The sequence below is a fragment of the Elephantulus edwardii genome, unplaced genomic scaffold (genome assembly GCF_000299155.1).
Source record: "Elephantulus edwardii isolate Elephantulus edwardi_28Jun2011 unplaced genomic scaffold, EleEdw1.0 scaffold00212, whole genome shotgun sequence".
In the NCBI taxonomy this organism is placed as follows: domain Eukaryota; kingdom Metazoa; phylum Chordata; class Mammalia; order Macroscelidea; family Macroscelididae; genus Elephantulus; species Elephantulus edwardii.
Genome location: NW_006399962.1, coordinates 4,086,880 through 4,113,402, shown reverse-complemented (window position 1 = coordinate 4,113,402; position 26,523 = coordinate 4,086,880). Strand labels below are relative to the sequence as shown.

At 48.3% G+C, this 26,523-nt stretch overlaps 1 protein-coding gene across 1 annotated transcript; it reads right to left on the bottom strand.

Moving 5' to 3' along the window:
* Positions 1-59: 59 nt before the first annotated feature.
* On the bottom strand, positions 60-18,996 carry ANKRD52 (ankyrin repeat domain 52). The gene is made up of 28 exons (XM_006897630.1): positions 18,869-18,996; positions 18,486-18,569; positions 17,961-18,039; positions 17,694-17,764; positions 16,508-16,708; positions 15,964-16,051; positions 15,678-15,820; positions 15,161-15,373; positions 14,831-14,909; positions 14,281-14,395; positions 13,998-14,080; positions 13,772-13,889; positions 13,470-13,538; positions 13,160-13,300; positions 12,991-13,071; positions 9,897-10,008; positions 9,626-9,697; positions 9,155-9,356; positions 8,666-8,753; positions 8,470-8,587; positions 7,941-8,160; positions 7,656-7,743; positions 7,463-7,546; positions 7,221-7,366; positions 6,927-7,009; positions 6,645-6,727; positions 6,419-6,510; positions 60-5,676 (listed from the first exon to the last, which is right to left on the bottom strand). Exons 1-28 carry the CDS (start codon positions 18,893-18,895, stop codon positions 5,426-5,428), a joined length of 3,231 nt encoding a protein of 1,076 aa, XP_006897692.1. The 5' UTR covers positions 18,896-18,996; the 3' UTR covers positions 60-5,425.
* Positions 18,997-26,523: the final 7,527 nt, after the last annotated feature.

Genomic DNA, 26,523 nt, shown 5'->3' with positions numbered 1-26,523 from the left:
TAGATTGCCCTTCTTTCCCCTCCCTCAACCGTAGGAATGGAGGCGGGACACAGGGCCAGTAGGAGCAATAGGATTTTAATAAACAGAACCCATCCCAAAGCCATGACTACGACAGTTGTACTTGCACCAAATCAGCATAGAAAACCAGGGTGTGGTGGGAGGAGGGCTCGAAGCAGGTTGGAGGAGGACATGTGTGGGGGGACAGGGGGTAGAGAGGGCAGGGGCATCAATCAGCAGGGAGAGCATTGTGCTTTAGCCCAGGGAGGAGGGGGAGAGGGGCGGGGCAAATGCACAGGTCCCCACTTTTTTCCTGCTGCCCTCAGCACCCAGCGGATACAGGCACCTGGGCAGATCTGCCCTTTATTGCTGCCCACCAGCATTAAACACCCCGACCCCAACACTAGCACCACAGGTGGATTTGGGGCAGGGAGAAGAACAGGAATGGGAAAATTGCTTAGAGAAAGATTCAACTAGAATCCAGTGAATTGTGCTCAGTTCTTTTTACTTCCTACAACCGAGTACATGGGTCACAGGGTGGAGGATGCGACAGGACATGGAACATGCCCTCTGTGCCCCCCAACACACCTGCACACAGGATGGTGGTGTCTGCAGCATCACAGGTCATGCAGGGCATGGGGAAGGGGAGGTTCACACACACATAGACGCCCACATTGGGTACCAGACAGAGACCAACCACCTCTGAATATACACAGCTGTACATGGGGAACTCCTCAGGTCCCCACCCCTACCCACTCCCCTGTCTTGCCATCCCCCAGGTAGGGGGAACTGTATTGCTTTGAGAGAGCCACCCTGGGGGTTGCTCTGCCAGGCACCCTCCCTTCCCACCCACCCACATTTTGGCACATCTGCAAGACGCACGGCAGCAAGAGTAGATACCCTCCCTCCAGGCTTCTGTGGCTTAGGGCTGGGGAAGGGAGGAGGGAACTTCATTTTCCTTCTTTCCCCCAGCCCTTTCCAAACCCCTGTCAAACCTACTCCAGCCAAAACCCATCCCACCCACCCCAAACATACACACGTACAAAGCTGAGCTATCCAGGAATACAGGGGAACAAGGAGATTGTCTGGGATGGGAGCAGAGGCAGTAAGGAGGAAAGGGCTGGAAGCAGAGACCCCCACCCTGGTGTGGGGTAAGACTGGCACAACAGCTACTTTAGTGCAATTGGAGAGGGTGCCCAGAGTGAGGGATGGAGATGGGAGGGGAAGGCTCTCCTCAACTTCCCTGGGGGCAAAGTCAGGCTTCCAGACTGCCCAGGGAAAAGGGCCCCCAGCAGAGTGAGGGCCAAAGGGTGGATCCTCTTGTCACCCTCTGCCTCCCAAATGCAGTGACAGTGTCCCCCTCACACCTAAGTGGGCAACAGCAGCCTCGGAGTCAGTACCTTCAAGTAATTCAAAGAGCAGACCCTCCCCACCCCAGCTTCCTCCCATCTCTGGGATTTGGTCGCTTCTCTAAGGGGTTGGGTCAGAAGGAGGGAGTCCTCAAAGCAGACCCTTCCCTCTCTACCTCCCTGTCCCAGACTACTGGGCTTGGTCCTCAAAAATTCCTTACCTCCACCCTTGCCCAACCTGGGTCAAGGCAACAGAGGGTGGGAGCCACCCCAATTAAAGGGGAAAGGGCTGCTTTGCTCCTTTTCTCTCCTTCTGAAAAAGCAGGGTTCAAACTAGGTGGAATGGGGCCCCCAAAATGGTTTCCCCCAGGAGCAGGGTTTCTGGGCCAGGGTCTGTAAGGCTATTTTCCTTTGCAGTGGGAAGGGGAAACTGGGGGTGGGAATGAACACTGGGTGTGGGGAGAAGGGGGAAACGGCTGAGGAGGAAGGAGCCACCCTGCTGAAGCATATAGTCCTTGGGGTCATCTGAACAAAGAAACACTCATGTGCATGTCATAGAGTGTACCTACCCCTAACCCCTCAGCCGGGCCCCAGCCCCACCTCTCAGGGCCTCTTCCAAGACCCCAGAGGAGGTTTATGGGGGTACGGGTTCGTTCACTCTGGCCCCACCCACCCCACCCCTAGCCTCTTCTCCCTTTCTAGGTCCAGGGAGTAAGAAGGTGCTCGGGTGGGCAGACAGCGGTGGAAACAGTATTGAGTTTTCCTTTGGTTACATATTGAAGGCAAAGGTGAGCTGGACTTACAGTCAAAACGGATAGGGGTGAGGAAGGAAGAGGGCCATGGCTGGGGTCAGAGAGGGAGGTAGGCCCTCCTCAGCCCCTCCACCCCAAGGAAAACATGTCTAAGTGGGGTGGCAGTCCCTCTGTCTCATCTCTCCCACCCCCCACAGCACCAAACAAAGGGAGAAGCCCCCTCCCCCCGGGGCTGCTCCCCACCCCAACCTGGGCTGTACATTCAGTGGTTTTCAGCAGTCCTATGGCTCAGGGGGCCACGGGTGGGGGAGGTGGCCCATCAGTCTCAGCTGGACAGTGGCAGTGACCTGGGTCTGTTGGTCCATCCTTGGACCCACAGTTTGTGCCATTTGTTTGTCTGAAGGATAGTACACAATCCTACCAAAGCCACCGTCCAATCAGAAACATCCCCCCAAAAATCAGAAACTAAAAACTGGCTCTTTTCATCTCGCCCTCTGATTCACATGTCTGTTTCCCTGTCTCCTATGTAGCCCTCACTCTGTCTCCTTTGCTGGGACCTGGGACAGTGCCCAGGGTCCTCACTTAAAATAGGCCTTTTCACAAAAGTGCTTATTACTTGAAGCAAGTGCTTTAGAGCTGTGGTGGGGAGAGGGGGAGAGGGAGGAGGTGAAGGTAGGAGATGTTTCCTCCCCACCCTACCCCCTTCAGATTGGGGGGCATTCTGCCTGTTTTAACTTCTCCACACCCGTTTAAGTCAAAGAGGTTACTTTAAAAAAAATCTTAACATTAAAATAAATATGCAGTGGCCATGAGAATGGTCAAAATGCTTCAAAAAACACTAAGGGCTGGGGTGCCCGGGGTGGGGTGTGGGATTTCCTTTGGCATAAGGAGAAGAGGCTGCTTGTCCTTCAGGCCTCCTCACAGCCACATGAGGAGGGACAGAGGACTCCCCACAATATTTCCCAGCACAGCTGACAAGTGTGCTAAAGGGGGGCCGGGACAGGCAGCCACCAGCAATCTCATCTAGCAAAACAACGGGGCTCCTGACATATACTCAAGAGTCTTCCTGTCATCACCAAACATTGATAAAGGAGAACACGACTGATACTCCTAGAGTCTCCTCTGGAGAAGCCATCTCCCTGCTCCCGCTGCCCCCCACCACCTAATTCCCAGCACCAAAATAAGAAGGAGGGGGCATTATGGGACCATTCTGGGAGAGAGAATTGAAGTTAGGGGACAAGCTTTGCAGAACCAGCAGGGTTGGGGTGGGGGCTGCAGCCCTTAAGAGAGGTCACATTGATTGTCATTTAGGGAAAGACAGGGTGTGAAGGGAGGCAAGGAAGAGGGGCGTCACAAGGCCCTTTGGCTTTGAAAACAAAAATAAAAACTAAAAGCTGCACAATCCTTCTCACCAACAATGGTCATCTGGAAGCTTTGAAATGGTTTAGGAACTGAAGGTTGAGGGAAGCAAGATAGAGAGATAAGGAGTAAAAAGGGACCACAGGGCGGGGGAATAAGGAGATGGACAAACACCCCAGACTTCAGGGAACTGGGATGAGGTATGATTACGGGTATCTATCAGTTGAGAACAGAAGGATCCCTGGGATGCCACCTCTCTCTTCAGCCCACCCTTGGCAAGGGTGGGAAGACTTTCAGGGAACAAACAGAAAAAGTGGGTAATGGCATAAATAAAGCAAGCTGGGGTGGGAAGAGGCCAAGGAATCCCCTGGGGAGAGATCCCTGTACTGTGTAAACGAAGCCTGTCCAGTTCTCAGGGGACAATACTGATGGCAGCCAAACTGGGCAAGGATGCAACAGGGGTAGAGGGGACATGACCTCTATTCAAGTTCTGTGTCTTGGCCCCAGGCTGAGGTATTGAGTGTGAGGAAGGGAACACCGGGCTGCAGGAGTGGGTCCAACTGTCCAGGAGGCTTAGCTACGAGATGGATGGACAGGGAATTTGAAGGGACCAGGGCCAAATTCAATGCTACATTTAGAGAGAAAACTGCCCCTCTTCACTCCAGCTCAGTTTGGCTTTGGGGGTGCAACTTTTAGGAATCTTTTTAGTGCAACCCTTGCTCAATCCCATCTCTCCCCAGTGCTGGGGAGGCACAGTAACTACTCATCACTCCCTTGACCATCCTCACACTGGAGGGGAAGTCTGGGTATCGTATAGATACGATCCCTGCTCTGCCCTGCCCCTCCCACCATCTTTGGCTTCAGATCAGGAGTGATGGGGGCAGTAGGTATTCTGGACATAATAAAAGGATGGAAGCTGATGGGGGCACAGAGAAACTATGGGACTGGGGAGCGCACAGGAGGAAGAAAATAGTCCCTCCCTCCACACACATGCAAATACATGCCTAATAAGGGGAGGACATACTAGGGCTGTGGTTTTGAAATGGGCAGGAAATAAATTTGATTTTTCCCCTAAAGGACAAAATGCTTACTTAAAAATTCATGACAAGCCTCAAACTTAAAAGAGAAAGCCAGGGAGGGAATGGCCACAGGTGCTGCCCTCCCAAAAGTAGTTAAAAGAAAGAAGCAAGGTTAAAGTGCGTGGTTGGGGGGGGGCAGGCCAGGGGTAGGGGTAGGGGTAGGAGTGGGAGGAGAAAGGGGCAGGCTGTGGGGGCAGAAACAGCCCTTGATTTGCATATGAGGAGCCAGGGGAGAGTGCAGGATTGGGGCCCAGGTACAGTAGTTGCTGCTTCAAGTGTTTTGCATTTGAACTTAAGGGGTGATGGGTAGAGAAGTGGGGAAAAAGCTCCAGGCCCCAGTGCTAAATACCCTCCCCCCTCATCCTCTAGCTGCCCCTGAAGGGGGAGGGGGCACCCCCAGAGTGCTCACACAGTACCAGAAATTAAGGCTTCTCACTGCTGCGGGGATGGAGGGGCCAGCCGAGCAGGGAGGCAGTGATGGGCATGGGAGAAGGAGGGAGGTGGGGAATGTGCCTGGCAGTAGGGACAAGTGGAAGGGCAACACAAAGGGGAGAACCAGAAGGAAGAGTGAGGGAGCTGGCAGCAGAAAGGGGCAACGGAGATGGGGGTCAGAGAGGGGAGCCAGGCATTTAGCAATCATTTTGGGACACTTGGCAGAAGGGGTTGCCTTGGGGGTACTAAGGGCCTGGGGTGCTCCCTGTCAATCCCAGACCCCTGCCAGGCCAGAATGGTGTGGCAAAGGGGTGAGCAGCTGCTCCCCAGTGCTTCCCCCCCTCCACCCCCCACCCAGTCGTGTTCTCCTTTAAAGTGCCCTAAATGTATAGACTTTTTCTAAATAAATAGAATAAGATATCAAGCCACCGGCAGGGGGAGGGACACTGGAGGGGGGCTACTCCGAGTAGCAACCATCCAAACCGATGGCGCCGTGCCGCTCCTGGCTGTAGGGGCAGGAGGCCCCGTGGGGCAGGGCACCACAGCCACCCACCGTCTTGGCAGCTGCAATGCCGCAGTTCTTGAGCAGGCTGAAGCTGAAAGGACTGACGGCGTCCTTGGGTGGGAAAGGCTTCATGGTGGAAAGGATCAAGGCCAGGCAGTCTGCCACATCTTTGTTGGGAGCACAGGCCAGTGCTGGGGTGTGACCTAGAAGGTTTGGAAAATGAGGGAAATGCGCTGTATCCTGGCTTCCTATATCCATCCTTCCCAGGGTCCCAGACTCCCTTGTCTGGGGAAGGGGGTTAAGCAGGCAAGCTGGCAGCACAGTCAGAATTCAAAGGCTATGAGTGTGCAAGGATGCTTCTAGGCAGATTCTCAAAGTGTAGGGGACAGGGTGGAGCATGTGGCACAAGAGGCTGTATGTGTGGGATATATTCCTGAGTATCCTGGTAATATTACCCAGTTTTGTCAGACTCCCTTCAGAGAACCTGATGTAGTGGTATTGGATTCCTTCTCTAAAGAGTTCCTTTGGGAAATCTCTGTATCTATCTATCTATTGATCGATCTATCTATCTATCTATCTATCTATCTATCTATCTATCCTATCTAAACTACATCTCATATACTTTGGGCACATAGCCAGGAGGGACCGGTTCTTGGAGAAGAACATCATGCTTGAAAGGGTGGAGGGACAGTGCAGGAGAGGAAGACCTCAGATGAGATGGACTGATACAGTATCTGGAGCAATGGGGTTAGTTGTGTTGGAGTCATTGAGACTGGCTCAGGGCAGGGCAGGCTTCAGAGCTATTGCATACAGGGTTGCTGTGAGTCACAGGCAACTCAATAGAACTTAACAACAACAACATATTAAAGTTAAGAAGTCATCTCCTGAAGAATGTCTGTGACCCTCAAACCTAGGAGAAGCAGCGAGGCTCCAGACCCTACTCACCTTCTTCATCAACAGCCAGCACTGTGGCCCCACGACTCAGCAGGGCCTGTACCACAGAGGCTAGACCATTACGGGCAGCAATGTGGAGTGGCCTTGGAAGGAAGGAAAATTAAGTCAGTGGGCTTCACCAGGAACACTAAGAGTTCCATAGTTGCTGGAATTTGAGCCACTCTCTCTTCACCCACCTGCCTCCCCCAGCAAGGAGCCCCCTGCCCCGGGTACTCACATCTGCAGCGCACTGTTGGTAGCATTGATAAGGCCAAGGTCTTGAGTTTCTGCCAGGATCATAAGTGCACACTTCTCATGGCCCTAAAGGAAAGGAGCAAAAAGTGGAGACTTGCATAACAGAGGAGTAGGAGCTGGGAGGATGGCAAGGGAACAAGAGATATCCTACCAATTAGACTGGATACTCCCTACTTTTGCTCCAGTCTTCTTTCCCAACAATCCAGACCTAACCCCTATCCTGAAGCCATTGTACCCGACAGCCCACTACCACTCTAGGTCATACCTTACTACAAGCCAAGTGGAGGGCAGTGTTCTTATTCTCATCAAGCACAGTAAGGTCTGCCTTCCCTCGATACAGCAGAAATTCTACAGGAAAAGGGACAGAGAAGAGCTGATGCTTCGCTCCACCTTCTGTCTCCCTAAAACTTGGCATCTGATCCATAGAAGGTGAAAGGTCCAAAGACATTCCTCTTGCTTCCTGTGCTTCAGTCACATCAAGCCCCCCAACACACAGGGCTGGCCCATCTTGCAAAAACCCAACAAGAGCTCCTCCCTTCCACACATAGCCCCTACACACCCACAGCAGCGGTCTGCCCGTTCTCGGCTGCCGTCATGAGCGCGGTACGGCCAGTGTGGTCAGTGGCGTTCACCTCAGCTTGATGCTGCAGCAGCATCCGGAGCCCAGAGATGTTGTCCGCGAAGGCAGCGGCGTGAAGGGGGGTCCTGTCGGGTGGGGGTCAGGGTAGAATTAGATCGAGAAGGCGCTTCAGCCTGGACTAAAAGAGGAAGACAGACGCTTCCCAGGCTTCCACCACTCACCGTCCTTTGGCATCTCGGCTGTTCACAATTTTGGCACCCAGAGCTCCCAGCAGCATCTCTGTGGTGCTGTCCTGGTTATTAATTCTGGGGGGAAGAGGGAGGAGTCACCAGGAAGGACAAGGAATACAGACTACCCGGCATAAGCTCAAGCCACTGACTCTTGAGAGGGGACAGGAGTACAAAAGGGGCTTACACTGCACAGTGCAAAGGAGTGAAGGGGTTTCCTTCCAGGTATGAAAATGGGCTGTGTTCAAGTAACAACTCCAGACAATCTTCATGTCCTGGGTTGAAGAAGAAAACTTGGTGAAGAGAAAAAGACAGTTCCTTCTATCTATCTTATGTCATCTCGACACCTTAATCCACTCGCAGATTTAGTTCAACTCAATTCTCTCCAACTCACTTGTTCTTGGTTCTTGTCAACCCTTTCCCATAGCTAACCTACATATTCTTGTGCCTGTCGAAGGCTCCAGACCCTCACCAGTGTAGGAAGCCCAATGCATGGGCGAATAGCCACTGTAATCCACCCCAGCGTCCAGAGGATCTGTAGACAGGGCAGCCTGCAGCAGAGTCCGCAGTACTGCAGTGTGGCCACAGGCTGAAGCCAGGTGAATGGGTGTGCGGCCTTTGAAGTCTCGGCACAACACAAACGCATCATGGTCCAGCAGGGCAGCCAGGCAGTCCTCACAGCCAGTCACTGCCTATGGGTGACATTGGGTAGGGAATGAGTAGAGAAAGAAGCTACTCTTAGCCACTGGCCAGTTGCTAACAGATGACTCAGGAATTAGAGCCATTCCCTAACTCCAGTCTGTCTTTAGAATAAGGACTCTTAAGTGTTAGGGATCAGCATCTCATACTTTGCCTCTCTTATGCCAACAGACAGTCCACTATCCATTGGTCCCCTACCAGATAATCTGTCATGCAGCTGCTGGTGGGTCCTGTGCTTCCACACTGAAGACTTTCTTTGGAGAGATCCCAAACAAGGAAGGCTATGTGGGGAGCTTACTCACCCCCCGGTGGAGGGCAGTGCGGCCCCGGAGGTCAGCAGCATCAGCTGTGGATCCTTTCTCTAGCAGCAGATGTACACAGTCTACGTGGCCATTCATGATGGCCAGCATCAGTGGGGTTCTATGGAGGTGGAAAAAAAGGTGAATGACGTCTTAGCAGGGATGGAAAAAGCTGCACCCTACCCTAGGCCACACTCACTGTCCATAGGCATCCATGACATCTGTGATGTCTGCTCGTTCCCCACTGTCGATCAGCAAGTGCAGGGAGTCAGTGTGGCCAGAGGCAGCTAGGAGAAAAGGGATCATGTGTCAGGAAGGGCCAGGGCAGGGGCAGGCAGTCAAGCCCACCCAACTCTTGCTGTCAGTTCCTGAGCTGACTCCAACTCAAGGCAATCCCACGTGTGGAGAGCAGAAATGCCCACGGCCTACTCAAGGTGGGAACCTATTGGAAGCAGATCACCAGGCTTACCTTCCAAGCACTTAAATGCTTATATCACTCATCCACCTAAAGGACTCTAGAGATTATGGGGAAACTGAGGGCAAGGAGAGAGGTCTTTGGCGATAAGCTGGTCATGAGACAGGAATGGAAATCCCCATCATTTTGACTCTGTCCCACTTCCAACCCCAAGCCCATTCAGCAGGGATTTGGGTACCTGTCTCCAAGGCCTGGTGTGGAAGGGGTACTAACCAGCAGCATGCAGGGGTGTCCACTTGCGCTTGCGCTCTTTGATGAGGGCAGAGGCGCCATGGGCTGTAAGCACCTCCACACACTCAGTAGAGCCTCGCTCAGTGGCCAAGAATAACGCGGTTCGGCCCTTGTGGTCCCTTACATCCAGATTCACCAGCGTCTCAGCCAGTGTCTTCAGGGCTTCACAGTGACCGTTGTAGGCCTGGATGTGTGCAGGCAACCAATGGACACAGCTCAGGACATGATCCCAACCCATCCCTGCTCTTAGAGCCCCCAAAGGGCTCCAGGCAGAGGTCCTTCACCTGCTCATCAGGCCCCTTGACCCTCCTCTATCCAGACCACTGCCTGCTTGTCCCATCCCCACAAGTTGGGGGGGGAAAAAGCAGGATGGATTCAAAAGTGCTAGGCCTTTGTGTGGTCCTGAGGGCATGTAAGGACAAGGAAGGCAAGAGGAAAACACTTAGAACTCACAGCTAAGTGCAAAGGGCTGACTGGAATGGTGCTCTCCACATCCTCCAGGCAGTTAAAGGACATTTCTAAAAGCTGCAACAGACAGGATTATGCTAGTATGAAAGAACTCCCGGGATTTACCTCTGCCCTCTAACCATAGCAAGCCCCTAAACCTTTGAGCTAGAGACATTTGTGTCGCAGTCTCAAATACCCTTTCGTTTCAGAATCCAAAATCCCAAAGACAGTGTACACACCCTCTTTCCTCCCAACCCAGGCAGAGGAGAACACCTACCAGTTCGAGGTTCTGTCTGTTGCCATAGGCGGCTGCATAGTGCACAGCTGTGTAGCCCTGCCTGTCCCGCAGGGAGGGGTCTGCACCGTTATCCAGTAAGAACTCTAGACAGCTGGGAGGGAAGCCAGAAGTAGACTGTAAAGCAGGAGCCTCTCCCAGACCTATCCAGCCAACCCCATTCCCTGGTTTTAGGGGAGTCCTATAAACCCTGCTTATTGATACTTCAGGCCCAGATCTAGTACCTACTCAAGGTCTGATCTGAGCTGCCCTCCTTTACCCTTTAAACACTCTCCTAGAGAATCTTGTTGTTTATTGTTATGTGCCATCAAGTTAGAAGTGACTCATAGCTGACCCTCCAGTGGATTTTTAGAAGCTGTAAATCATATGGAAGGAAACTGCTCATCTTTCTCCCCTGGAGCAGCTGGTGGATACAAATTGTGTGCCTTCAGGTTAGCTGTACAACTACTTATCACTAGGCTCCCAGAGCTCCCTAAATACCTAAATAATAATACCATTATTAGCTGTCAAATTTCTGCTGGTTAACTTCTGTGTCAAGGCATGCTTGCTGTGGACTAGAATGCCACTGCCTCTGAGGCTATGTGAGGAGGTCCTACTTATCTCAAACTGTATCCCAACACCTCCACCTTCAGACTTGAAGGCCGATAACAGTATGTGTAAAGCACTGTCTAAGTGTATGAACGATTTAATCCTCATAATGACCTTACAAGTAGATGTTATTTTCACCCCTATTCATGACCATGGACTGCTAAGAAAATGAACAGGTTCTACCTAGAGAGAGTTAAACCAGGCTGCTCCTTGGAGGCAAAGATTCTGAAGCTTCATCTGACATATTTTGGACATGTTGCAAGGAAGGACCAATCCCTGGAGAGGGATATCATTCTTGGGAGGGGAAGACCCTCGATGAGGTAGACTGATACAGTGATTGGGGTAATCGGGGTAGGTGTGTCAGAGACAGTGAGATCGGCACAGAATAGAGAAGGGTTTAGGGCTGTTGTACATAGGGTCACTATGAGTCGCAGGTGACTCGACAGCACCTAACAATAACAACTCATGACTAAAGCTCAAGTAGTAGCCTACTGGTAACAAATTGCACTGCCAACCCACAGATAAGCAGTTCCAATCCACCAGCTGCTGCTTGGGAGAATGATAGGCAATATCCTCTTGAGCTAAGATTTATAGCCTCTCAAAAGCCCTGGAGGATCAGCTATGAGTCAGTTCCAACTTAAAAAGCAATGAACGCCACTATCACTACATTCATGATGGAGGAAACTCAGGCACAGAGAAAGGTTAAGTGATTTGCAAAGTTCATATAACTAAGTTTCTTAGATTTTAGATATCTGGGAAAGGAAAAAAAGAAAACAAAAAAACCTTTTTCTTTTAGAACAGTTTTTGATTTACCAAAACAACCTCTGAAGATAGTAGAGTTTCCGTATACCCTTTAGCTAGCTTTTGTTATTATAAACACATTTGTTGTTATTATGTGCCGTCGAGTCACTTGCAACTCATAGCAACCCTATGTACAACAGCCCTAAACCCTGCTCTATCCTCTGCCAACCACACTGCCTCCGACACACCCATCCTGATTACCCCAGTCACTGAGTCAATCCACCTCATAGAGGGTCTTCCCCTCCTGCGCTGTCCCTCCACCCTCCCAAGCATGATGTCCCCCTCCAAGGACTGGTCCCTCTTCACAACATGTCCAAAGTATGTCAGATGAAGCCCCAGAATCCTTGCCTCCAAGGAGTCGCTCTGTTTAACCCTCTCCACGATGAATCTGTTTGTTTCCCTAGCAGTCCATGGTACATTCAATACTCTTCTCCAGCACCACAGCTCAAAGGAATCAATTCTCCTTCTATCCTCCCTAGTCATTGTCCAACTCTCTGACGCATGACAAGTAATTACAAAGACCATGGTCTGTATCATATTAGACTAGTAAAAATCTTGCCTACCATATTATAATTCCCCAAGGATAGATATCTTTTATTTTTAGCACCTAGCTAGTTGGCTCCACAATCAACACTCTTGGCACCAGCAGCGAGGAAATTAAAAGACGTATTGCGATGGGAAAGTCTGCTGTTAGGGACCTCTCTAAAGTACTGAAAAGCAACGGTGTGTCTCTGGAGACTAAGGTGTGTCTGGTACAGGCCATGGTCTTTGCAATCACTTGTTATGCATCAGAGAGCTGGACAATGACCAGGGTGGATAGAAGGAGAATTGATGCTTTTGAGCTTTGGTGTTGGAGAATAGTGCTGAGGGTACCATGGACTGCTAAGAAAACAAACAGATTCATCCTAGAGAGGGTTAAACCAGGCTGCTCCTTGGAGGCAAGGATTCTGAGACTTCATCTGACATACTTTGGTCATGTTTTAAGGAGAGACCGGTCCTTGGAGAAGGACATCATGCTTGGGAGGGTGAAGGGCAGGCGCAAGAGGGGAAGGCCCTCTGGGAGGTGGATTGATTTGGTGACTGGGGCAATCGGGATGAGTGTTGTCGGAAAAAATGAGACTGGCACAGGACGGAGCAGAGTTTAGAGCTGTTGTACATAGGGTCGCTATGAGTTGCAAGAGACTCGACGGCATATAACAACAACATAACAACAAGCTAGTTAGTAAATTTATGCTTATGGGGTAACAACCGACTTTGTATGTATATATTTAGCTTTCTGATTTTCTCAAGCTCATCTCTTTACTGAAGGAAAGAACTATGTCACAAATTTTTGTCTTTGCCCACAGTGGTGGTGGCTGTTGTATGTCATCAAGTCAGAAGTGACCCACAGCTGACCCTCCAGCAGGTTTTCAGAGGCAGTAATTCACATGAGAGGAGAGTGCTCATCCTTCTCCTGTGGTGTGGCTGCTGGATTTGAACCCTGTGCCTTAGGCATTCCAGTGGAGATTCTTACCATTACACCACCCAAGTTCCCTGTCCAGTGTTTACATAAGGTTAATACTAGAGTGTGTAAGGGGCTACCTTTACAGATAGTAGTAAGATGTGATAGTGAAGACTCAAAATGGGGTGGGAAAGCAATATAATCAGAGTTGGCATTTTGGAAAAAAGGACGTTCCCAACTACTTACAAGAAGGCCTCCTTCCTGCGAGACTCCTTCAGTGGCTCATCCTCTTCAGCATCATGGCTAGAAGCTGAATGGGATTCTGCCCTGGGGAACAGAGAAGTGAAGAAGTTGGGGAAGGCTTGGAAGGGTAAGCAGGGCTGTGAATGGACAACTTCCTGAGATGGGAATGTACCTCCTGTAAGTGTCAGAGGCGGCAGCATAGTGGAGGGGAGAGCAGCCTTTACAGTCAGCCTCGTTGACGCCAGCCCCAGCAGTCACCAGTGTTACCGCACACTGGTAGCTGCCATTGGCAGCTGCATAGTGCAGTGGGGTCCTGAGGAAGTGAAGAAGGGTGAGTATAAGAATTAGTGACAAATCCAAATGCCATCAGATATGCACACAAAAGCTGGTTTGTAGTATCTTCATTTAGCCTCTAGCCCTCCATTCTCTTAATTCTCTCTCTAATCAGACATTCCTATGTATATGTCCTCATATTAGCATACCTTCCAAATTTGTCTCTCCTTCTCAAGTCAGCTCCACTGCTCAACAGCAAATTAAGACATTCAACATTCCTAAAAAGAAGGAAAATGAGGGTTGACAGTAAGAGCCTCAAAGAAAAGCCACAGGTCCAGAGAGGGGTTAAGGAAGAAAGGAACTAACAGTGTCTTCTGCTTTAACTGCTGCATTGTGAGAGGGGGCGGGGAGAGGGGGGAGGAAGAAGAGAACTGGCCAGCGAAGAGCAAGAGGCTCAGCCACTTGTCCAGCTCTCTTTTTCAAAGCTTGAGAGTAAAGCAGGAGAATTCACCCTCCAGAAGCAGCAGCATGAAGACAGGTGCGGCCAAGGTTGTCAGGTGTATTGATGTCAAACCCAGCTGAGAGCACGTGCTCATTGCTGAGTGAAGATACGATACTGTACAGCTGACCTGAAAGGTAAGAATATCAGATCATATCAGAGAGCACTGACTGAGTTGAGGGGGAAGGGCTCGGCTTTCCCACACACCTGTCCAACTGTCCCATCCACCAGCACGTACCTGAGGAAAGAAGCTTACGACAACAGTCAGAGAATCCAAAGAGAACAGCTAAGTGCAGGGGGAACATGTCGTGGATACCGCGCCTGGAGAGAGGTTGATGACTCAGTTCTTGGGTCTAGGAGGTGTCAGTTACAGGCCTCTTTTCTGTACACCCCCACCACCGCAAAGAGTATGGAATGGCACAGTCCACTAATTTCTTAGACAAATCTGTTTCATGTATCATATGAGAGGTCTGCATAGATTTGAGGGGACCCACAAGGTAAAGCCTGGGGCCCTCACTTACCGGGCGGTATCTGCGCCATTGGTCATGAGGGTGCTGATGAGCAGTTCGTGTCCATAGCGAGCAGCCACGTGCAGTGGCGTGTTCCCAAATTTGTCGGCACAATCAATCTCACTGCCTGGTGGAAACATGGACACAAACTTAGGCAAGCCTTAGGCTGCTCACATTAGTTAGCTACCATTTGTTGCTCTTGATTGCCTTCGAGTCAAGCATGACTCATGGTGACCCTATGGACAAAAGGCCCGAAGCCCCTCTACAGCTATCAACATTTATCAAAGTTCAGTTTCCAGAGGCATATTGTTTAGGAAGTGGATGCCACTCCTGCTTCCATGTCAGGTACCTGGCTAAGCACTCTGCAAGTATCATCTTATCTGTAAGCCTTGGGGGGTCTGGGCATGGCAGAGGAGGCCCTTTTCCATAGGTACCTTGCTCAAGGATACAGCTGGTGTCTGTCCTTATAGGAAGACAGAATGGGAAGTAGCATAAGGAAAGAAGGGAGGTTCTAGGGGTGAATTCCCTGGGGAAGAATGAGAATAGTTTTCAGAGTTCATACCATTCTGGATAAGAATCTGGGAGCGGGTGAAACGGCCATGGATGGCAGCCATGTGCAGAGGGCTTTTCCCTTCTTTACTCTGTGGAAACATGGCATTCTTCAGTGTAAAGCACAAAAGACATCCTTTCTTCCCTTCCAAATGACTTATCTCTGGGGATAGAGTGATCAAAATAGGCATCTTTGCAACTCTACAGTTTTTTTGTGTCTCTAGAAAGGTTCATTTACCCCAAAAAGGGCCATTTCCTGAGTTATCCAGAGAACACGATATAGTAAGATCCCCTTGAGCTAGATTTCTCTCCCTGCTAGTCTGAGCCTTGTCCCTTCAGGCACCTGGTAGTTGACATCAGCCCCATTATTGACCAATAGCTCCAAGCAGAGTGCGCCATTGGTGGAGACAGCAGCAACATGCAGTGGTGTGAAGCCCTTATCATTCGGCTGGTTGACATTGGCTCCTGCATTCACCAGCTCGATAGCCACAGCATCCTGGCCCAGGTAGCAGGCGATGTGCAAAGCTGTGTTTCCAAAAGCATTGGGCTCGTCAATCTGGATTTCCAAGGGAGAGAGTAAGAGGGCAGAGGGTATCAATTTAAACAAAGTAGAAACTGACACATAGAGCCTAGAGGATACCAACACTCCAAAGACTATTTCAGTCCTAACGGGCTCTGGACAAGTAAGGTGAGAATCAAGAGACTGAAAACACTATTACTTAAGGTAAGAGTGAGACCCTCTCATGACACTTCCCCCAACTTCCCAAAACCTATCAATAATATCAGAATTTCCATTTATCTAAACGGACTGTCTTCTAATGCCCTGACCTTAGACCCCAGCTCATGCCCAGTACTCTGACCTCAGCTCCCATCCGGAGCAAGTACTTCACCACTTCAATCTGGCCACTGGCAGCAGCTGTATGGAGCAGCCCATAACCCTTGCGGTCCTTGCAGCCAAGGTCTGCTCCTCGCGCCACCAGCAATTTTAAGACCTCCAAATGCCCTGGGGAAAGCCAGATTGCTCTTAAGAAGGTAGAAGGTGAACGTTGTTAGCATCCTGAAGTCTCTCCAAAGGCCACAAACCCATTTCCCTGCTGAGGAGTTCTATATATAAATTTCCTGGTTTTCCAATGAATCCTTTCTCACCTAGAAAAGCTGCCCAGTGCAAAGGCTGCCGCTCCTTTTTATCACAGACATTCAGGCTGGCTCCCTTGTTGAGGAGCAGATTTACCGTCTGCAGCAAGATATGGAAGACACCTGTTTAGAGCCATGTACATACCTTCAAATTACCTACGAGCAGAAGCCCTGTTTTCTGATAAGGCAGTATGGAGAAGCAGAGGGGACAGAGGTAGCAGGAACTATGAAGGAGATAACAGGTTGATAGATTTTAAAATGATTTGATTTCTTAAAATTCTTTTGAGTCTTTGAAAACTGTGTTGAAAGACATGGACTCTCCTCAGAATGAGGCAGGGACACAAACAGTTTGCATGCAAACTTCCAAGGGTACGTCAATCTTCTGATGTCCAAGTCAAGAATTTCAAACCTGTCTAAACCATTCATTTGGGGCTTGAGCCTAAGAGTTTTTTATTATTTCTGGACTTCTACCCCATGGGGCTGATGGCCCAGAGGCAGGGAGTGATGAGCAGAAAGGGAAGGCTTTAGGTTGGGCTGGGACTGAAGCAGGTCTCACCTCAAGATGCCCACTATGCACTGCATGGTGCAAGGCACTACGCCCGCTCCTGTCAGCCACATTGAGACTGCTCAGCAGAGGTGCCAATGCCTCAGCACACTTGGTGGCCCGGTTGGCAGCAGCCACATGCAGTGGTGTCTGCCACAGCTTGTCTCGGGCATTCACATCTGCTGAATGTGCCAGCAGCAGCCCCAGCACCTTCTGTTGAGAAGCAGGGGCCATGAGAGAAGATCGGGAGCAGGAGGCAAAACAACAGGGAACAGGAGGAGGAATGGGTCAGCAGGACACACATGCACCGCTCCACTGCCCCCAGCATTGATTCTCATCTCAATTTTTCAACATAGCCAGCCTCTCGATACCTACTTCCCACTCTCTGGATTTTCCTTGAGTTCCTGGCCATGCTGGGAAAAACATAAACCCCTTATTCCTCCTTAAGCTACTTTGTATCACCCTAACCAAGATCCTGAAAACCTCTGCTCATATGTGTATCTATCCCTAAGTAGACTCACATGTGCAAAGGACTGTAATCTAGTACTTCTAGGAAACAGAAACTCTTCTGCTACATTAATTTTCTCCTGAACATCCTTTTTGAGGCACTAAATTAATCTTCATCACCTTTTTGTGGGTTCTTCTCCAAACCCCAGGTCATGTCCATCCTAAGCACCATCCCATCAGTCTTTTGGCCTCAGACCCTCCCCCTGGTATCTAGAGCCAGGAAACTGGCTGTCCAATCAAGACAGGCTTCTCTTTTCCCTCTCTAGAGCTGATGGGATGAAATCTATTTAGCTCCTGGGTTGTCAGTTTTTTTGCTGCTTGAGGAGCTAGGATGCAACAGATCACTATGCCATACTCCCCCATCACCAGGAAAGAAATCTCAGTGCCCAGAGGGGGATTAGACTCCTGGGTGGCCCCCCAGGGAGGATGAGTCACTCAGGCCTGGCAGCAGGGCCCCCTGCAGTCTGCCAGCCTGGTGTTAAGCTCTCCCTGACGTCACATCAGCTGGCAGCACTCCGCACCCCCTCTCAGCCAGTTCTAGGGGTAAGAAGGAGGGGCCAATGTGTCTGGTCATCATACTACTTGGGGGCAGAACAACTTGTATGGCAGAAGACTGAGACAACTGAAACCTTAACCTTCACTTTTAATCAACTCCTTTTTGAACAGATGAAAAGAGGGAGAAAGCTCATACCTCATTTCGGGAGGCAGCAGCTCGATGAAGAGGGGTCAGCCACAGTGTGTCCTTAGCGTTGACATTAGCACCTGTGGGAATATAATTTCCTTTTTTTGATGAGAAGTGGAGAAAGAAGCCAGTAATCAAGCCAGAGAAATCTAGATGGCCTTGGAGCCTTCCCTGGACCAATTACTAATGCACAACCCTTGGATATGCTGGATGGAAGAATAATGACTCCTCCCTTCTCCTCCCAGAGTGCCACACCTTCCAGCTCCCCACTTTCACCTGACATCAGTAGCAACTGGAGGATAGGGACATCGCCTACATAGGCAGCAGCATGCAGTGGGGTTCGCCTCTCTTGGTCCTGGAAGAGCAGAAAAGACGAGCAGATGAGGACAGAACTCTCCTGGCTGGAGGACCCGTGCTCAAGTCTTAAAGCTCCGGGCTCTTCCCAGGAGCTCTGCAGCTTCCTAAATCCCCGTATTGAGTCCAAAGACATGCTTTTATTTAAGGAGGGTGGAGTCAGGGCAACGGGCCGGAAAGGGGATCCTTCTTCCAGAAGGGGAGGGGGCGCTGCAGACCCCGGTGTGGATAAGAAAACATCTTTTCTGTGCATCCCCAGCCTCTCTGGTGAGCACTCCGAGCTGGACGAGCTCTCCATTCCCAAATGGAAACAGACACCCACCCCAGGGTGAAAAGAGCTGCGGCCTCAATGAAGCCGAGGAGGAGGCACAGAGTCGCCTCACTGGGGAGGGATCCAGAACCCCGGAGCCCGATTCTGGGCTCACCATTCTCCGGCTCTCGACTCACCAGTACATTGATGTTCTCCTTCTGCGAGAGCAGGGAGCGCACTTCCTCCACATCTCGGCTAAAGATGGCCTGGACCAGGGGCGGCTGCGGGAAGAACCGGCGGTCAGAGCGGGACCCGAGGGGGGGCAACGCGGCTGCAGGGCGAGATGGTGCTGGAAGGTGTCCACCTTGGGGCTCCTGCCTGCGGCGGGTCTGCGCGGTGCTTACGCCAGTCGCCAGGCCCCCAAGGACACCGGCTCGGATGAGGGGAGCGCGGCGTGGGGCGGGGCGGGAGCCGCGGGAGCCCCGGGCTCGGGCCCAGCCTAGGCCGCACATCCCCGGGCTCGCGTGGCGGCCGCGTCGGGCACTGGAAGGAGGAACCAGGAAAGGACAAGATAGCTGACCTGGTCCGTGATGCTGAGGATCCCCATGGCCCGGCCCGGGCTCCGTCCGCATCGAGCTCCCGGCGGCGGCGGCAGCAGCTCCACCGGGGACACGGGGCGGCCCAGGCGGCGGCTGCGGCGGCGGCTGCGGGGAGAGCGCGGCCCCGCCTACCGGGGGGCGGGCGAGCGGGAGCCCGCAGCGCTCTCTGGCGGCCATCCGGGGCTCAGCCGCGGGGTGTTCGTCGCACGGGGGCCCGGGACCGCAGCGTCCCGAGCCCCGCCCGACGGCCAGAAGCTCCTTTGACGTCCCGCGCCGCGCGCAGTGACTCCTCGGATCCCGGACCAGCCGTGCCGGGCTCTCCATTTCACTGTGGCGACCTCGGCAGTCCCCTACAAGGCCCAAGCGGCGTCTGGCCTTTGATCCATCGGTGCTTCGCGACCTGAGGGCCAAACTGCGGGCCAGATCCCTCCCGCTGAGCCATAAGTCTGTCCCTTCTTGACTTACTCCTTCCATCAGTGATTCCACAACCCAGAATATCCCACAGACTAGGGAGAAACTGGAAGTAAGAATCTGGGAATTGTATATGGGTCATAGCGCCAGACAGAAGGAAGGCATGTTATCACCACTGGAAGTGACATGCTTTTACCAACTGTCCAACGACTCATAGCTGACCCTCCATTTGGCTTTTGAGCCTGTAAATTGCAGGGGAACAGAGTGCCCATGTTTCTCCCTCTGAGCTGCTGGTGGATTCGAACCTCCTGAGATGTGACCTTTGGTTTTAGTAGACCAACTCCCGATGGACTTAATCCACCAGAGCTCCCTAAAGGTGACTTGAGTTGCAGAAAACAAATAGCTAATATACTCTAACTGCAGAGAGAAAGCAGTTCCTCCTTCAGGAAAAAAAAAACCCAGAGAGTCTAAGCTGACAGAGACCTCCAAGGCCAAAATACCTCTCTTCTCCAGGACCTAATTTACCCCTTTGCAGATAAAGCTGGGTAGGATGGCTACATGTCAAAAGGCTCGCTTTTTCCCCCAGAAAAGGGTGAGGGAGTCTTCTTGTTGTTATGTGATGTCAAGGGTGTCTTAACTCCCCTCTGAAAGAATATGCCAGAGAACAGAGACTTAGGGAGAAATTGGATGGAATCCAACCTAGACCAGAAAGAGAAAAAGAAGGAAAATAAGAGATTGAAAGTCTAGTGCAATTTTTTTAAATATGCTTCATGGTCTTATTTAAAACACAGTCATTCAGTTATATGTTCTCAGGTGGAAACATATTTAAGAAGTGTTTTTTTCCTAAACTAAAAAACCAGAAACAACCGGGGAAAAAAAGAAGTGTTTTTCTCTTAAAAAGAACAATTAATGAATAATAAGAGAAATTTATGGTGGGTAGGTAGTAAGGAGGGGCACTGCCAATCCAAAGGTTTAAATCCTCCAGCTGCTCCCCAGGAGAAAGACGGACAAGCTCCTCCTGTGTGATTTACTGCCTCTCAAAACCCAACGAAGGGTCAGCTCTGGGTTGGCCTGACTACTATATATATATAGTATATACATATACAGTATAGGGGAGTTAAGACACCCTTGACATCACATAACAACAAGAAGACTCCCTCACCCTTTTCTGGGGGGAAAAGCGAGCCTTTTGACAATATATATATAGTTGTTGTTGTTGTTATGTGCCGTCGAGTTGCTTGCGACTCATAGTGACCCTATGTACAACAGCCCTAAACTCCGCTCTGTCCTGTGTCAATCGCACTGTCTCTGACACTCCCATCCCAATTATCCCAGTCACTGAATCAATCCACCTCATAGAGGGCCTTCCTCTCCTGCGCTGTCCCTCTACCCTCCCAAGCATGATGTCCCTCTCTAAGGACCGGTCTCTCCTCACAACATGTCCAAAGTATGTTAGACAGAGCCTCAGAATCCTTGCCTCCAAGGAGCCACCCGGTTTAACCCTTTCCAGGAGAAATCTCCTTGTTTTCCTAGCAGTCCATGGTATTCTCAATACTCTTCTCCAGAACCACAGCTAAAAGGCATCAATTCTCCTTCTATCCTCCTTGGTCATTGTCCAACTCTCTGATGCATAACAAGTGATTGCGAAGACCATGGCCTGTATCAGATGCACCTTAGTCTCCAGAGAGACACCATTGCTCTTCAGTACTTTGGAGAGGTCCCTAACAGCAGACTTTCCCATGGCAATGCGCCTTTTAATTTCCTGGCTGCTGGTGCCAAGACTGTTGACTACAGAGCCAAGCAAACTAAAGCTGTGTACAATCTCAATCTCTTCACCATCCATCCTGATGCTGCCAATTGGTCCAGTGGTGAGAATCATATATATATGTTCTTCTTTTAAGAAGAAATAAATAACCATATTTGTATGGAGCTTTAGTGGCCTAATGGTAAGGTATTGCACCACTTACCCAAAGGTATGCAGTATGAGTCCACCAATTTCTATACAGGAAAAAGATGGGCAGTATTCACTTACAGAACTTACAGTTTCTGAAAACTTGCTAGAGGGTCAGCTTTGACTCAGTGTTACACAACAACAACAGTAACAAGCATATTGTTCCCATTAAGAAAAAAAAGGTGATCCAACAGAAATGTGAAAATTACTGAACAATATCATTAATATCACATGCAAACAAAATCTTGCTGAAGATTATTTAAAAAATAGCTGGAACACTATTGACAGCAATTGACACTGGATACAGAAGAAGCTATAGAACGAAGGGTAGATCTTGGCTGAGAGCAGAGAAAACTAAAGAGATGTTTACTTATGCTTGTACAAAGACATTTGACTGGGTCAATCATAACTAATTATGGATAACAAGAAGAATGAGAATCCTAGAACACTTAAGCTCATTTGGAACCTTTACGTAGACCAAGAAACAGTTGTCCAAACAGAACAAGGGGATATTGAACGGTTTAAAACCGGTAAAGGGGTGTGTCAAGTTTGTCTCTTTTCTCCATACCATACCTATTCAATCTGTATTCCGAGTAAATAGTTCAAGAATCTGTACTATATGAAGAAGATTGTGATATTAGAATTGGAGAAAGATTCATCAACAACCTTGTTTCAGAAACTGATGAAGACTTGAAGCACTTAATGAAGATCATAGACTACAATCGTCTATCAGATTGTGTTGTTGTTAAGTGCCATCAAGTTGTAGACGACTCATAGAGACTGATGAATAAAAGATCTGAACACTTGTATAACTTTCTTCATTTCTCCACTTTCATAGAATTTCTGGAAGCAGGCTATTTCAGAAGTCGATGACACTCCTGCTTCTAAGCTTGCTTTAACTGGGAAGCACCACCAAACACTATCTACTATGGGTAACCCTTATCGCATTAGACACATCAGTGTCACAGTGTTAAGCATCACAGCAACCATGAGTTACCCCTGTACAGCAAATGGACAAACTAGTGCTATACCATTTAGAAGAATGTTTGACCAAAACCAGGCCTGAGAGCTGCAGGCCCAAAGGCCCAAATGTGTTTTTAAATAGAAGGCTGAATCAAATCAACTCACACCCATTAGCAAGTCAGCATTCCACCCTAATTCTCACCAGAACTAACAAACAAACTTCTGTAAAATTTGGCTACTGCAGATGACTTCTAAACTGGATTCCAGCCCCTCTCCCCATATGGATTACATCTCATATTAAAAAAAATCCTCACTACTGGATCAATAGGCAACATATTTTTTTAAATTTTATATTGGTTTGCTTACGAAGTTTGTATACAATGTGTTTCATATTATCCTTCATTCACATTGTGTTTCATACAATCATTATGATTAATTATATTTTATAAAACTAATCAACATGGGGGGAGAGGGTGGACAGGGAGAAAAGTGCAACAGTGAATGACTGGAAACCCTAAGTCTCTGTAAACTTTCATTAAAATTAATAAAATTTAAAAAATCAACATTGAACTATGCCCACCATGGTCCTGTCTTTCCAGATCCCTGCTGGATCTTTGCTATTTCTTTTATCCATGCCTCCATCCACCTATCTAATTGTGTGACCTTATGATTTCCCCCTGCCTATCCTCACCCCACTTTGTTCCTACCTCACTTAGATCTTCATATATGTTTTACTAATTATCTTTCGATTTCTATAATAATGGTGTTTTGGTTTTGGTTGTGTAACATTAAATTGGATCCTACTGGCACAGGAGGAGATTGCAGTCTCCTGCACCAGCAAAGCATCTGGTGGATTCAAGCTGCACACCTTGGGGATTGCAGCGCAGCTTCTTGCCATTAGGCCACCAGGGCTCCCTAACAATAATAGTCTTATACAGAATTTGTCTTTATAGGACTGAGTTAGTTTGTTCAGCATAATGCTCTCTAGTTCCTCTCAAGTTATGTAGTAATTTTTGAAATTGTTACTCCTGAGTTCTGTATAATATTGCATTGTGTGAATGTACCACAATTTGTCAATGCATTTGATTGTGGTTAGACATTTGGGCTGTTTCCATGTTCTTGTGATAGTGAATGATGCTACTATAAACATTAGTATACACATCTCCATTTGTATATCAGTCCTAATTTTCTCAGGGTCTATTCCAAGGAGTACAATAGCTGGGTCATATGGAATTTCTATGCCCAGATTTTTGAGGAAATGTCTAATTGTTTTCCAGAGTGGTTGTACCATTTTATAATCCCACCAGCAGTGTATGAAGTTCCTATTTTTCTGCATCCTCTCCAGCATTTATTGTTTGCTGTCCTGTTAAACTTTGCCACTGCTACTGCAGTGACATGGTATCTCATTGTGATTTTTATTTACATCTCTCTTATTGCCAGTGATTTTGAGTATTTCTTCATGTGTCTGTTAACCATCCGAATGTTTTCTTCTGTGAAAGATCTTTCCATGTCTTTTACCCATTTTGTAATTGGGTCATCAGTCATTTTCTTATGGAGGCCCTGTTTGTTGTTGTTGTTATGTGCCATCAAGTTGCTTGCGACTCATAGTGACCCTATGTACAAGAGCCCCAAATGCCACTCTATCCTGTGCCAACCTTGCCGTCTCAAATACATTTATTCTCACCACTCCAGTCGCAGAATTGATCCATCTCATCGAGGTCTTCCTCTTCTTCACCGTCCCTCCACTCTTCCAAACATGATGTCCCTCTCCAAGGACCAGTCCCTCCTTGCAACATGCCCAAAGTATGTCAGATGAAGCTTCAGAATCCTTGACTCCAAGGAGCATTCTGGCTTCACCCTCTCCTGGACAAACCTGTTTGTTCTCCTACCAGTCCATGGTATATTCAACTCTTCTCCAGCACCACAGTTCAAAGGCATCAATTCTCTTTCTGTCATCCTTATTCACTGTCCAACTCTCTGATGCATAGCACGTAATTGCAAAGACTATAGCCTGGATCAGGCGCACCTTAGTCTCCAGCCTGATGTCATTGTTCTTCAGTACTCTAGAGAGGTCCCTCAGCGCTGCTTTTCCCAATGCAATTTGTCTCCTGATTTCCTGACTGCTGTTACCAAGAGTGTTGACTGTGGAACCAAGTAAACTAAAGCTGTTAACTATCTCAATCTCTTCACCACCCATACTGATGCTGCCAATTGGCCCAGCAGTGAGAATCTTTGTTTTCTTGATGTTGAGCTTCAATCCATATTGAAGGCTGCAGTCCTTGACCTTCTGCAGCAAAGCGCTTCAGGTCCTTCTCAGTTTCAGCAAGTAGGGTTCTGCTGAAAATTATCCAAAAACGTTTGGAATGATATGTCAACAGAGAACTGCCAGATGTGCAGGCTGAATTTAGAAGAGGTCATGGTACTAGGGATATTATAGCTTAATGTTAGATGGATCTTGGCAGAAAGCAGAGAATACCAGAAGAATGTCTATCTGTACTTTATTGACAATGCAAAGGCTTTTTACTGTGTGGATTACAACAAGCTGTGGCTGACTCTGAGAAGAATGGGTATCCCAGAACATTTGATTGTGATAATGCAAAACCTATACTAGGACCAAGAGGCAGTCATCAGAATAGAGCAAAGAATCACTACATGGTTCAAAATCAAGAAGGCGGTCCGTCAGGGATGTATTTTGTCTCCATACCTTTTCAATCTGTATGCAGAACCTATCATCCAAGACGCTGGGCTGTATGAGGAGGAATGTGGCATCAGGCTTTGTGGAAGAATCATTAAAAACCTGCATTATGTGGAGGCCCTGTAGGATTCTGTAAACTTTTGTTATAAGACCCTTGTCTGCGATGGTATTGTCAAATTTTTTTCCTGGTCAGTAGATTTTCTTTTCACCATGTTGGAAAAAGTTTTTGATGCACACAGCAATTTAATCTTTAGAAGGCCCCATTAATCAGTTTATCCTCTCCTGTTGGTGTATTTCTGGCTATCTAAGCCTTCTATGCTTGGCTGTATTTTGTCTCTTATGATATTTTTTTTTAAATTATTTTTTTATTATTAATTTTAATAGACATTTACAGAGGTTTTGGATTTTCATTCATTCATTGGATCTTTTTTTTTTTAAGAAAACGTCATCTTTATTTTAAAAACTTTGCTACTACCCAAGGACTTGTAATCAATTGCTAGATTATATATAGATGGTAAAAATCATTAGATAATCTTTTAACTCAATTATGAAAGATAATCCTTCCCAAAAGGCAACCATGGTTCCTCATCACTCCTTAATCTAAGCCCTGCGGAGTTGGCATTATCAACAAGTAAGACATGCAGACAATGAGCTTCTTTAAAGTATCTCTTACGATCTTTATGGTTTTGGACTTTATCTCTAGGTCTCTGATCCATCTTGAGTTAATTTGTTCTGTGATGAGAGATGTGCATCTTGCTTCAGCTTTCTTTAGGTAGTAGTCCAGTTTTGTCAACACTATTTGTTGAAGAGGTTGTCATTTCTCCATTTGATAGATTTTGTTTCCTCATCAAATATCAATTGACCATAGAAAGATGGATTAATTTTTGGGTTCTTGATTCTGTTCCATTGGTTTATGTGCCTGTCATTGTATCCGTGCCATGCTGTTTTGCGTATGATAGCTGTGGAGTAGGTTTTGAGTTCAGGGAGTGCTATTCCTCCCACTTCATTTTTGTTTTTCAGAAGTGTTTTGCCTATTCGAGGTCTCTTTCTTCTCCAAATAAACTTGCCAATTAATAGGAAACATCTGATATATAAATACTTGACATTGTCAACAATTTAATTTTTCTGGATGCACAATTAATACTTAAGATAGCAGCAGTCAAGAAATTAAAAAATATGTTTCATTGAGAAAATCTGCTGTCAAAGATTTCTCCAAAGTATTAAAGAACAAGGATGTCAGTTTAAAGACTATAGAGTGCTTTATCCAAGCCATGATCTTTTCAGTCACTTTCTATGCATCTGAAAGTTGAACAATAAATAAGGATGACCAAAGAATAACAAATTGTACTGTTGGAGAAGCGTTTTGAATATGCCATGGACTGTCAAAAGAACAAACATGTCTGTCATAGATTAAGTACAACTAGACTGCTCCGTAGAGGCAAGGATGGTGAAACTTGGCCTCACATACTTTGTATATGTTATCAGGAGGAGCTAGTCTTTGGAAAAAGACATCATACTGGGAAAGGTGGGGGTCAGAGTAGAGGAATACATAGTGACTGTAACAGTAGGCTCAAGTAGATACAAGATCATGAGGACAAAGTTTAGATCTATTGTTC